We start from the raw sequence: 12,542 nt of genomic DNA on the forward strand, positions 1-12,542 counted from the left end.
TGTTAAACACTATCAACAAAAAATAATTAAAAATTTTGAAACTAAAATATTACAGAGAACAAATTTTAATATCACAAATATTCTAATTAACATATTAAAGTTAGTTAGTGAGATTTTTATGATATTAAAATTCGCTCTTTGTAATATTTTAGTTACAAAATTTTTAATTATTTGTTGTTGATCTTGTTTGACATTTGGTTTGAAACTAAAAAGAGTAATTTAAATCTTATATTAAGTGAAATATATAGAATGATATACTATATTTGATGTCATATGTAATTTAATCCCTGATGATATAGAAAATTTTAGTGTTTTCTTTAATGTTTGGATTGATATTAGATTAATTAAACAATTTAAAAGATGAGGGGTAATAGTGAAATCACTTTATCTTCTCTCTCTTAATATTACTTTTTAATTGGTGGTTGGACCTAGATATTACAAGATAATAAATCTCAAGGGAGGTTAATGCAAATTTCAAAATCTGAAAGGAGGCCAGTGAAATAGCTATAAACCTTAGGGGAGGTTTCTCAAATTATCCCAATTTTTGGGACCAGAATTAAAGTTAAAGGACCAAAATTGGTTCAGTAAAGAGCTGAAAGACTATTTGGTCAATTTGCCTATAAGAGACCATATAGATCTCGCGCCGTCCCTCCGTCTGGTGCAGCGGCAGAGGGGTTGGTCCCAGTGCTGATCGGACTGAAGAGACGATGATCGTTTGCGTTGCAGTCGTCGGCCACCAGGTACGCTGCCCATTCACCTTTCTGTAATGTTTGGATCCTAATAAGACAATCTCGTTCGTTCTTTCATTTTCAATAAACACATCACATGGCAAAGACGCAGCCGCCAACTGATGGCATTTCTTGATTTTCCGGCGGCGGGATTAGAATAATCCCTTATACATACAGAGCTTCACGGAAGCAGATGATGCCCTCAAGCTTCACCACATCGTCCACTGCTCCCTTGACGTCGTTGACGAAAGAGGTCCTCTTCCTCTTCCTCTTTCGGATCTTGCCTGATGTTTTTGCTTCTTAATGACTACTTGGTTCTTTTAAGCGCTCCCGTTCAAGTAAATAACCTATATTAGCAGTAAATGCATTGATTTAATTGTTGTACTAATGAGATGGAATCATTATATGCATAACTTTCAGTTATGAGCTAAGCAACACTTGTTGTAGTCTGAACTCATCTTCACTAGATAGAGTCTTCTGAATTTCTGATATTCTAAACTATTATTTCGCTGAGCTCAACATATATACATTTCATACACGATTTCCACTGTTCGATTTGGTCGCTTATTTTTTCTTGTTTGGCGTTGCCTATTTATCTCTTTTCTTGAATAAAGGTTTAGCTCACTCAACCTGCTGTACTGTACTGCTAGTTTTTGTATAATTAAGATAGATCAGAAGGCATGCCAATTTGCATATGTATTTTGCTTAGCCACCTTCATTTAAAAACATTTAACTAGAGAGATAAATATTCATGGCACTAGACCTTTATCAGACTGGAGTTGCTTGCTGGAGACAGATGCAAAAGCTTTGTTCACTTCTCAGTCTGGAATGAATGCTTCTGTCAATCTTTTCTGGTTACTAACTCTCCCTCTGCTGGTGCAATATCCTGTTCCAAAGGCCGATTATTTCTAGCAGTGTCACTTTTCTTTAGTGCGCTTATATCTCTGCATGCGTGTACTTGGAGAGAGTAACAGAATGAGTGGTTACTGTGCGAATTATTGCTGATTCCATATGTTTGTATATGATGCATTCTTCTGTATTGATTGATAGTACAGAATGTGGCGTTTCAGTTATTGGGCATTTAGCATGTGAAGTCTAGCATGATTAGTTTTTTGATGAGAACTATTACATGTGGTTCTGCAACTGTGTCCCATGGCATAAGTTCCTTTATGTTTCTCCCTGTTTTTGTGTAAACATTGCTGCTCCTTCCTTTTTTTGGGCCGGGGGGGGGGGGGGGGGGGGAGGGGGGAGGCGAGTTTATATATTAGCAATAATTTAATGATATGATCATGTTCTTGCTCTGATTGTGGATAAAGGCTTCATTAGAAAGAATTATGGTAGGCGTAATTCTTGTCTGAAGCATCTCAACTTAATCTGTATCTATGTCTGATGATTGAGAAATTCTGGATCACCAAGAATCATGTTTACACATTTTCTTTGGCATTTTTTGACAAAGAACACTTTAAAAGTTCATCCTCATTCTCTTGCAGTGAACAATCCGAAAAAATCTGGCCCCACTCTGAATGAGACATTTCTTGGTATGCTGTATCCGACTGAAAATTACAAAGTGTAAGAGTATTTTGATGCTTAATATCCAATCCACTCATATAGGAGTGGGAACTTACAAGATTATTACATAGCTGTAGTTGCTCTATTTGGTCTTTACATCCCTCTGCATATTTGCAGGTATGGTTATCTGACTAACACAAAGGTCAAGTTTATATTGGTTACAACGGATCTGGACGTCCGGGATGCAGATGTTAGAAACGTAAGTTTTTTTCTCTGCAAATGTGAAAATTTTGATTCCATAGCTTATTGAGCCATGATCTATGTAACAATGGGCTTAAACACTGGTAATATCCCCTCCATTTCCCCCCTCTTCCTCCCCAGCACTGCTGGGTCAAGTTTCACACTCAATGCTTTGAACATTCACAAATCTCGCATCATTGAGTTGCAAGAATAATATGAGCACAAATGATGATGTTGAAAGCTGCAATGAGGTTGTATCGCCCCTCTCTCTGGCTGTAGTTGGTTTTCAATGAACTCGTGCCTGTGCCGTGACAAATTAATTGGTGCTACTGAACTTCAAGTCTTGATGCAGATCATGTCCCTCCCTCCCCCCCCCCCCCCCCCCCCTTCTCTTCAAACAACAAAAAAAAAAAGAAATCTTTTTGATGACTTCGTCTTGCACAACTTCTTCTTCATCGTCATCATCTTTTCTTTCAATAAACTCATGATAGTAGAAATTCAATAATGGTACTAGTTTGGTTAAGTTTTAATGGTTTGTAGGGTGTCTTTAACTTTTGGACATCTCAGCTGACTTTGATTTATTTGATGTAAATTACTAGTTCTTCAGGAAGTTCCATGCTGCTTATGTTGATGCAGTATCAAACCCGTTTCATGTCCCTGGGAAGAAAATAACCTCAAGGGTTTTTGCAGATAGAGTCAGCAACATTGTCCAGTCTTTTGGATTTAGTCCAACTGGGTGATGATGCACAAATGTCGATATAGTTACCTGTAGCAGCAACTCTCTGTTATTTGCTGGGCCATTTACTAGTAATTCCAGCTTGGTTAATTTTGCTGGTCAATTGATTTCAGCTGTATACCTGGAAAGGAAATGTAAAGAAGTCTAGTCCTTATTTTGTAGCAACAAAATAGGTGTGGACCTTTATACTATACTTACATATTCTCTTTTTAATTTTCCTCGACAAAATACTTTGACTTGCATATCATTCTGCTGTCGAAGACTTGACTGGAAATCTAAGGACTTAATTTTTGTCTTTTGAAACTGTTTCGACCGACCATGAATAGCATAGATACTAAAAGTCAAATGAGACGCCAAATCTGAAAAACTGAAAACTTGATCATAATACTACTGAAACTCCAGGAGTATCATCTCATAAGATGAATGTCACTGCAGCCTAATAAGTCAGATCTGAATAAAATTGCTTCAAGTTTGAAGAAAAAAATTTAGATCTAACTTCAAGATTTGGTGATTTTTAAAGGGATAATTTTAGAAACCTCCCTTGAGGTTTTTAACAATTTCAACTAGTTCTCTTGAGATTTGAAAAATTACATATACCTCTCTTGAGGTTATTGTTTTGGTTACAAAAACTATTTAATGGTCAAAATTTTGAATGAATAATCCAAAATGCCCTCGTGAAATTGTGAGGTTCAGTTTACTTTCTTATATAATTATTTAAAAACTAGGGAACATGAACAAAATCTCAAACTCATTTTCAACGCTCATCTCGGCTATCTTAAACCTTTAATATTACCACATTTCAAATTAGAACTATTATCACCATGACGATTATCACCGTCAACCCCTAAATTCTAAAACCTCAATCAAAATTAAAAAAATTTGCATTGTTAAACTTAAAAAATTTCAATAACCACATCAATATAACATCCTATCTCTCAAATATTAGAGTATCAATACTAGCCCTATCCTTTTTAATCCCAATTTATATATTCTTCTATTCATCTCCAAATCCTCCAAACAAGCCTAAAATTAATTTTTAATATGTTATTATTGTGTTTAGGACATGATCGGTTATTCCATGAGTGAATTTTATTTTTGTTTCCATTAAATGTCTAATTGTGCGATGCATTCATATGAACAAGATTAGCAGTGTATTGTTTAATTGCACGAAAAAATATTAATCTGTCAAGGCTATCATGATCATTTTGGTGTAATATTGAAAATCTCAAGGAACCCTCAAGGGAGGTTTCTGAAATTATCCCATTTTTAAAATCTAACAAATCTCTAATCTCACCCACTGAAACAAAGACCAAAATTTCCATAATCGAATATAGGCCTGCTGTCATCTATCGTTTCCGAAAAGAAAAAAAAAAGAAAAAAGAATATAGGCCTGCTGTTGCAAGTAAATAAAAAGCAATCGAATGAGCCAAAATCAATGGTTAGCTGGGGTAAGTGCGAGTACCCTGAGGAGATTAATTAACAGGTTTATGCAATGTAAGTTAAATGATGAAACAACAATAACTGAAACTAAAAGAAAAATCTCACGTCCCGATGTAAAAGAATGGCAAAAGCTATTCAAAACAAGTAGTACAAGCAGTAGCAGTTGAGTTTCAAGGAAAAAGGAGCAGTTCCGACAAGGAAATCGTGGTGCATTACGACAGGGAAATCATCTTGCATGGACCCAAGATTGCCTTATCACAGGCTTTCCATTAGAACTCGTCATCATCCTCTTCAGCTATGTGCTTAGCGAGCTCCTGCTCTTGCTGTTGTCTTTCTCTCCTCTTCTCAGCACTTTCTTTTTCCTTGTGTGAATTTGGTGGAAATCGGAGGGCACGAACCGCCTCGTTATGCATATTAAGACAGAAAGCAATTCTTGAATTAAAAGCAATTTGAGGCTCATTAGTAGAGTAAATGTCCCCAGTCTCCTTGGACACCATCCATCCATTAGCATGATCCAGTGTAGCATCAATGGCCCCATCCCGAATTGCTTTAGCCACAATGCTCTCAGCATCAGCAACAGGGTTTGCTGAATCCAACCGCAGCTTTTTAGCAACATCAGCCAGTGAAATCCTGGAATATGAGATACTAATGTTACGTAGCCCTGTCCTAATGACATTATGCCGCAATCTCACAATCAAGTTGTTGGTTCGGTCTGAGCTGAAAGTGCTTGAGAACTTCTCAGCAACTGTCCTAAACAACTCCAGATCTCCAATTCGAACAGCCTGAATCATTGTAACCAACGAAGAATCAATTTCTAAAGCCAAAATCAGGAATATATTAACATGCTAATTGAATCCTTTTTATTTACGATTGCTTGGGATTCTCATTGCTCTGCAGTTGTGAAAGATTCTTCTGGTATGAGGGGGCTGCAAACTGCCAGTGTCCTCAATTCATGACCAAGCAGAATAAAAGGTCTCAAACAATTAGCCTACTACTTTAAATATTGCAATTCCGTCCTACAATTACTAATTTCTCCACTGCTACACTACTATTGTTCACATGCAATAAGTATCATTAGCCCCTCTCGTGTGTTTCCCACACAACGAAATCTTTAAATCATGCTACCTTAAGGTTCCAAATTTTACATACCTTAAAAAGTTCCAAATTTTATGAACCAAAAAGATAAGAAACCAGACAACACAAACTCACATTTGTAAGCTCAAAGTATGGTCTCAAAGCTTTCTCCATTCCTTTTTGCATAAAAACAGTCCTCTCAGGGATCTCTCCAAGCAGTAAACGTACTATCACAGCCCATTTAGTGCATTGAACTCGGAAACCGAGAGCCGCAACAGGGGCTTTCCTTGCAGCTTGCAGAAGGGATTCTTTAGCATCAGTATATTCCAATTGAATTGTCCTGATCTTTCCAAGGTAAAAGAGGTAGCGACAAAACTGGAATAAAGAAATCGAGGATGAGGCATCGAAGATTGCAGATTCTAAGCATCCATATTATGCATCAAACAGATTAGACCAGATGATCAAATAATAGAATGTAGTTTTTTTTTTTAGGTACTAGTATGGTGCATTACCCCTTTGATTAATGCTGCCATGAACATTTTCTGATTCAATCAGAACAAACCTTTTTTTTCATTCCCATTTGATTAGTCTAGTAGCAAAGCAACTGGCAGAGCTTTGCTTTCACTTTAATATACACGTACTACAAGGAAAAGTATGCTTTACCAATTTCCTACTCAACATCTAAAGCAGGTTCCAATTTCTTCCCCTACTTTAGTTTCATGACTCTGTGTATCAAACTAAAATGGGATAAATTTATTTAACAACCCCCCGCCGCCGCCCGCCCCCCACGGGGCCACAGCCACACCAAAAAAAAAAAAAGGTTTGGCCAAATTACAGATCCAACAGAAAAACATAAACAGCAAAAGGTCTGAAATACCCTTATTGAGTACCAAAATTGTAAAATATAAAATGTCTTCCATTAGACCATTCAAACCTTCTACAGCAATCTAATAGCCCAACTACCATCTCAACCACCATACCAAAGTAACATAGTGTGACTTCACAAGCTTAAATCCAAAAATCAGAACCCATTCAACGAGAACCCCCCCCCCCCCCCCCCCCCCCAAAAAAAAAAAACAAAAACAAAAAACCAAAAGAAGAAGAAGAAGAAAAACGATTAAACGGAGACATCCTTCCAGCAGTAAAATTAAAAAATGAATCAAGTTTCTTAGGGTCTGCCAAATCGATTAAGAGAACAAATTGAATTTCCTCCCACTTTATTACTAAACTTTTTCTTGAAAGAAAAAATACTAAAATAGTGTTTGTCGTCAAGTCAAAGTTCCATTCCAGGTTCTTTTAGTTTGAATAGCCTTGGAAACCGTCTTTTTCCATCACTTTGCCATTTAATTATTGTCCCAATTCATTCTAATATAATTTCAGCAGATATTTTTCCAATCAATATATCTACAGATTGCTTCTTGTTCCTCAACAAAACTTGCCCTCAATCATAGGAGTTATTCATGAAAGAGTTTTTGTTTTCCTTCTTTCTCTTTCCAGCCAGAGAAGTTGTTCAACAATGGCTGTGGAGTGGTTGAGAAGCGGAAGGGGTTCAATGTAATTTGTCCAAATCTGAGGGGAGTAAAAGTAATAACCCAAATATACTCCTTCATTTGATCCTTTGAGTCTAATACTTATTGGTGCAGAAAAGTCAACAAGTTCCAAACAAGATAAAATATCCCAAGCACATGGACGGATTCTGCACGAGAGAAAACTAAGATAAAAAGAATATTGGATTTACCTGCTGATTTGAATGAGCTTCAAAACGGGGTGCCTTGGATCTCAGCTTCTCTGCTTGGTCATATAAATTATAATGGAGGTAATTTCGAAGCAACAGATTGAGAAGTGTTTCCTGCGTCAACTAAGCTGTTAAGTATGATGAAGGCTGCCACTAAGACAACAAACTAGCTACTGTTTTAGGTTACAAACCTGACCCAGCTCATCACGGCGAAGTGTTGCAATCCGATGCAGAGCAAGCAGGTTTCTGCGAATTAAACTTTCTGTTAGGCAAAGTTTTGGAAGGAAAGGGTACTCAAGAAAAATATGCCCACAAATACACAGACAGATGCAAACGCACACAGAAATGGAAAATAAGCGTCTGAATTATTTCTGAACCATTTATTCCATGCATCATATATTCATATGAAATGGAAAAATGAGCACCAGCTGCCAAATGCTCGTGAACCAATTATATCATGCATCATACCAAGGGGATGAAGTATATGCAATAGCAAGTAAAAATCATAACTAACCCACGAATTTCAGCAAGATCACCAGTAAGTTCATAGCTCAAAGAGTAATAGAAATAAAGCCTGGATGTTAGAACGTCAAGAGTTCGCTTATTGTAGTTCTTTAAGCGTCCAATGCCTGCTGAGGCACATGCTTTAGCCTGTAGAACAACAGGGAGATAGTCTTTTACATTAAGAACTATATCAGAATATACAAAAATGTGGGATGACACAAAGTATACCTCATTGTATCTTTTTTGATCAATGAGAAATATGAGGACAAGCAAGCAAGAATAAATCTCAAGCTCTGGCAGAGAATGCTTTGTAGGGGCTTGGGTTGCAGATGTTGCAGTATCAACTTCCATTTCATGTTCATCATCCTATAAGAAGCATTTAAGTTTGTCAAGCTGCATAATTATTAACAGCACTGTATTTGTTTGACAATACAATGGAAAAAACAAGATATTTGCACTAAAAGGAAGGCAATGAAGACATACCAATTACGAGTCCATTTTGTTGGATAGAAAATGTCTGACAGACATATAATGGATAAGATTTTGTACAAAGAAAATCATCTCTCAATTCTTTTCGTATTACTTACATGATAATTCAAAAGCCATTTCCACAATTCCCACAATATGATTAACACACCACCAAATACCACTAGAAAACCTTTAATTACATAATTCCCATTTCCAGTTGCTTCATCAACTGATGTCACTTTCGTTGCTGCGCTATTGCAAGTAATATTCATGGAGACACTACAGCAACAATTGTAATGGCAGTAAATGTTATCTAAGAAGGTAGCAAAATAACAAAAAATCGGAGGTATAACAAGAAAATTAAAGGCAGGGTGCAGGAATTTGAGTTTCAGCATATAAATGCAAGCACTAATAGCAGTAGGGCCAATATTCCTCTACTGTTGTCTCACTGGATGGAAGCAGGAGCAGCATATGGGCATAATAACTTTAAATTTTACAAGGCTTTATACTTTCAAGTTGATGAAAAAGATGAAACCAAGGATGTTACCATGTACAATGAGTACAGGAGTTACTTTTTCACCCTTAATATGAAACTAATTGACACTTTGCACTTCCAACAACTACTTTGCACACAGCACTCTATTCCACTCTTCCCCAACTATTAATAGACCATTGAACAAAATATTTTTAGAGCTTGAAGAATGAAATCAAATTTAAAAGTGACGGAATTTGTCCTAAAGGCGATTAAAAGAGAAGATATAATGACAAGCTGAAGTGGTGGGATAACTAGAGTCTCCAGCTTCCAATTAAAGCTCATATTAACAAACGATGAAACCAGCACTCATGTCCATGTCCTGTTTTCATAAACCATTTAGACCCTTTTTTGCATGTGATCACACAAATCTTGTCCACAGAATCAATCAGCCCTGTCTAGTTTTGCCACACTAATTCAAAAATGGGGTAAAGTTGACTATGATAACTGTAAGATGCAATTCGTCCAAAGTCCAGAACAATAATTTGAGGAGTAAAGTCCCCAACACACTGTAGAATATAGTCATGTACAAACAGAATATTCTTCCTTCAGCAACAAACATGCTACAACTGCCAGTTCATCAACAAAAGCCACTTAAGAAATAACGGAGGCAAAAACAAAGAATGGTGCCAAGCCAAAGAACTGAAATTCCACATATTTAGAAAAATTGAAAGAGGACTTTCTTACCTTGGGAATGTACGAGGACAACCGTGAATGCACCTCTGATCCAGGTGTAAGGGTATGAGTTAAGAATGCAGAAATCACAGACGCCTTTAACTTCTTCCTCAAAGCTATAGTTAGCCGAACTGCCCTAACTATTCTCCGAACCTCCCGGGCATATGCACCCGTCTCAATAAGTGATGCTATCTCTTTCAAGTCTGAAACCCCAAGTTTTCCATTAAAGAAATAGTAATTAATCAATATTGATTAAAGACCAAGCAACGCAGTAAAAGGGTTAGAAGATGAACAGAAAGATACTTACGCTGCAGAGTGGATGGGGCAGTCAAGGTGACAGAATTTGAGGTGGCTGGTTGCTCTTTCATCTCAACGTCTTGAGTCATTTTTTATGTGCTGTGAAAAATCAAAGTCAGTATCATTGAGAGGAAGACCACCTAATCAAGCTAACACGAATGCAAATTTAATTGATCAGCCCTCCTTAAAGTTGATAAAAAAAAAAAGAAAAATCATTTTCCTTGCATTTCTCGTTACTAAGTTTATGGCAAACGTATTTAGATTGCATATATCGATACTGCATAGATGGATTCATGAGGAAAATTGACGAGGGCCTGGGAGGTAACGGGTTTCAGCCAATCTAAAACATCCAAAAGCGAGAATAGGGAAGCTCAAAAATGCACTCCATCAAAACCAAGGAAATACTGTCCAATAAAGACAGTCCCCGATTTTCAACCTCAAATGCAAATTCTCAAAAGGAAGAAACCCAGTCTAAATTATTAACAATTCCCACAAACAATACCGCAAAAACCACAAATTTAATCAATCAATCAGTTACCCATTTCTACAAACAATACTCGCATAGGCTACAAAAAAATTTAATCAACCAGTTTCTAAATTTCGCATCTGAACTACTAATAGCAGGAAAAAAAATTGAACAAAATCAAAATAACATCTAAGCTCTGTTGGACTGCTTAACTAGTTCCCTGGGCAGGCAGCAAACCGATGGTTGAGGAGGGATACCAAGCCAGAGATCTGAGTGAATGCCGTTCTGACAATTAGATGCCTTCGTCGAGGAGATGGAATGGGGGATGGTAAAAATAAAATAAGGTACCAAAAGTGATTTAGAATCAAAAAAGAAGAAAAAGGAAGATATTATTATAACTTTCTTTCGCTACAAGAAAAGAAACTAAAACTCTAATCTCCACGTAGAGAAATCTGTCGTATCAACAGCGTGGGGTAAAGTAAAGGAGAAGATGAATCGAACCTGAGTTATTCCGATTTCCGACTTCCGAGAGTGAATTTAAAAAAACATTAAAAAAAAACCCTAGGATTGGAAATCACTTTGGGATTGAGGGTTCTCTTTCAAAAGCTTTTTTCAGTCTCAAGATGACGAGTGACGACAAAACCCCAAAGGCCTCTTCGGTCACTTTACCAAACTATTCTACAGTAGTAAGTAACCCCAGAACCTTAGCTCCTGCTTAACTCCAGCTTCGAGCTTTACTCTTGGTTTGGGAGTTTAGGATAGAAAAGAAAAGAAGGGAAAAATTAGTAAGTTATGAGAGAAGAAAATGGATTGTTATTTATTTGAGAGTTTTGAAAGTTAGTAAAATAATTTTGAATATGAAAGTCATTAAATATTTGTTCAAGATTTTTTTAAAAATAAAATAAGTATTTTAAAAAAAAAATTGACAAGTTTTCTCAAAGTTTTTTTCATTTCCGTCCAATTTGAAAGGAAAAGTTTAGCCTGCTGTTCATCCTTTTGAATTCCTCCCATTTCCTTTCTTTTCTTTCTTACTAGTAAAAACTAACAAACAAAGGAAAACTAACAGCTAGTTTGTGAGATGAGGATAGAAAAGAAAAGAAGAGAAAGATTAAGTTATGAGAGAAAAGAAGAGAAGAGATTTTAGGAAATGGAATAATTCCTAGAGAGCCCACTAATGAGGGTTTTGGTCAATTCCTACCAATTTGGTTAGGAATCATGAATGGCCAAATTTTAAGGCATGATTCCAATATTTCAATTTCCATTGTACTGGATCAAACGCGCAGTTTTAGAATTATTGTAATTCCAAATACCAAAACCCTTAAACCAAGCGGACCCTTAATGTTGTTTAGGAGTTTATGAAAGAAAGGAGATGATTTTAGACACATTAATCAATAAATATTCCATCCAATAGCTTTTTAAGCATAGAGTAGGCAATTTAAAAATTTTTTGCAGCCTTTCCATAGCTTTCTTTTGCTTTCTTTCTGCCCGATTTGGGCCAGAAAATTTTTTTTAACTGTAGCGGGTCTCTTCCTCCTCCCAATTAGTCGTATTCCCTTCCCTTCTATTTCACTAAAACTCTCAAACATGGAAAATACCTACCTTTCTCTTCCCTTCTTTTCTTTTCTGCTCAAATCTCATCTCCCAACTAGGCATAAGAATATTTTTTAAACTTTCTCTTCTTTCCCTTTCTTTCCCATCCAAAATCTCAACTCGCAAACCGGGTATTTTTACACATTTTGGTCTTTAGTGTCAAATTTTTAGATATTTCAATTCCTCAATAATAATAAATTTCATGAGCCTATTGTCCTGTAAAGTTTTTGTGAGATGCTACGATCCCTTTTGGATACAACACCCATGAATTTAATCTATTTAAATCTTGTCATATCATTTAGTAGTTTAAACTTTTGAAATATTATAACTCCTATCCTGTATCCAACAATAAATTTAATCTCACCGATACAAATTATATAGTATCCTAAAGGGATCGTAGATAAAATTTTTAGGCATGAAAAATTTCAGCTTATTTTGTTACACGTTCCTTAGAAGGACCAAACCAAAAATGCTACTTATAATTTGAAAGGAAAGCCATTTTGATGAAAATTACTTAAGCCCCACCTATTGAGCTTTCTTTTTTAAAA

General features: G+C 36.2%; 2 protein-coding genes across 4 annotated transcripts; one reads left to right on the top strand and one right to left on the bottom strand.

Annotated features, from left to right (window-relative positions):
- Positions 1-583: 583 nt before the first annotated feature.
- LOC113710238 (uncharacterized) lies at positions 584-3,426 on the top strand. The gene is made up of 5 exons (XM_027233131.2): positions 584-740; positions 885-981; positions 2,219-2,297; positions 2,415-2,496; positions 3,077-3,426. Exons 1-5 carry the CDS (start codon positions 708-710, stop codon positions 3,215-3,217), a joined length of 432 nt encoding a protein of 143 aa, XP_027088932.2. The 5' UTR covers positions 584-707; the 3' UTR covers positions 3,218-3,426.
- Positions 3,427-4,635: 1,209 nt separating this feature from the next.
- On the bottom strand, positions 4,636-11,132 carry LOC140004361 (probable 26S proteasome non-ATPase regulatory subunit 3). Of its 3 annotated transcripts, none has more exons than XM_072066291.1 (10): positions 10,906-11,065; positions 10,618-10,673; positions 9,949-10,037; positions 9,654-9,844; positions 8,195-8,332; positions 7,977-8,113; positions 7,654-7,708; positions 7,466-7,576; positions 5,863-6,102; positions 4,636-5,435 (listed from the first exon to the last, which is right to left on the bottom strand). In XM_072066291.1, exons 3-10 carry the CDS (start codon positions 10,025-10,027, stop codon positions 4,923-4,925), a joined length of 1,464 nt encoding a protein of 487 aa, XP_071922392.1. In that variant the 5' UTR covers positions 10,028-10,037; positions 10,618-10,673; positions 10,906-11,065; the 3' UTR covers positions 4,636-4,922. The 3 variants fall into 3 exon arrangements, with proteins under 3 accessions (XP_071922392.1, XP_071922391.1, XP_071922390.1); XM_072066289.1 differs by having other exon boundaries at positions 4,885-5,435; positions 10,618-10,704; positions 10,906-11,043; XM_072066290.1 differs by lacking the exon at positions 10,618-10,673 and having other exon boundaries at positions 10,906-11,132.
- Between the last annotated feature and the right edge of the window lie 1,410 nt (positions 11,133-12,542).

The sequence above is a fragment of the Coffea arabica genome, chromosome 9e (assembly GCF_036785885.1).
Source record: "Coffea arabica cultivar ET-39 chromosome 9e, Coffea Arabica ET-39 HiFi, whole genome shotgun sequence".
NCBI lineage: Eukaryota > Viridiplantae > Streptophyta > Magnoliopsida > Gentianales > Rubiaceae > Coffea > Coffea arabica.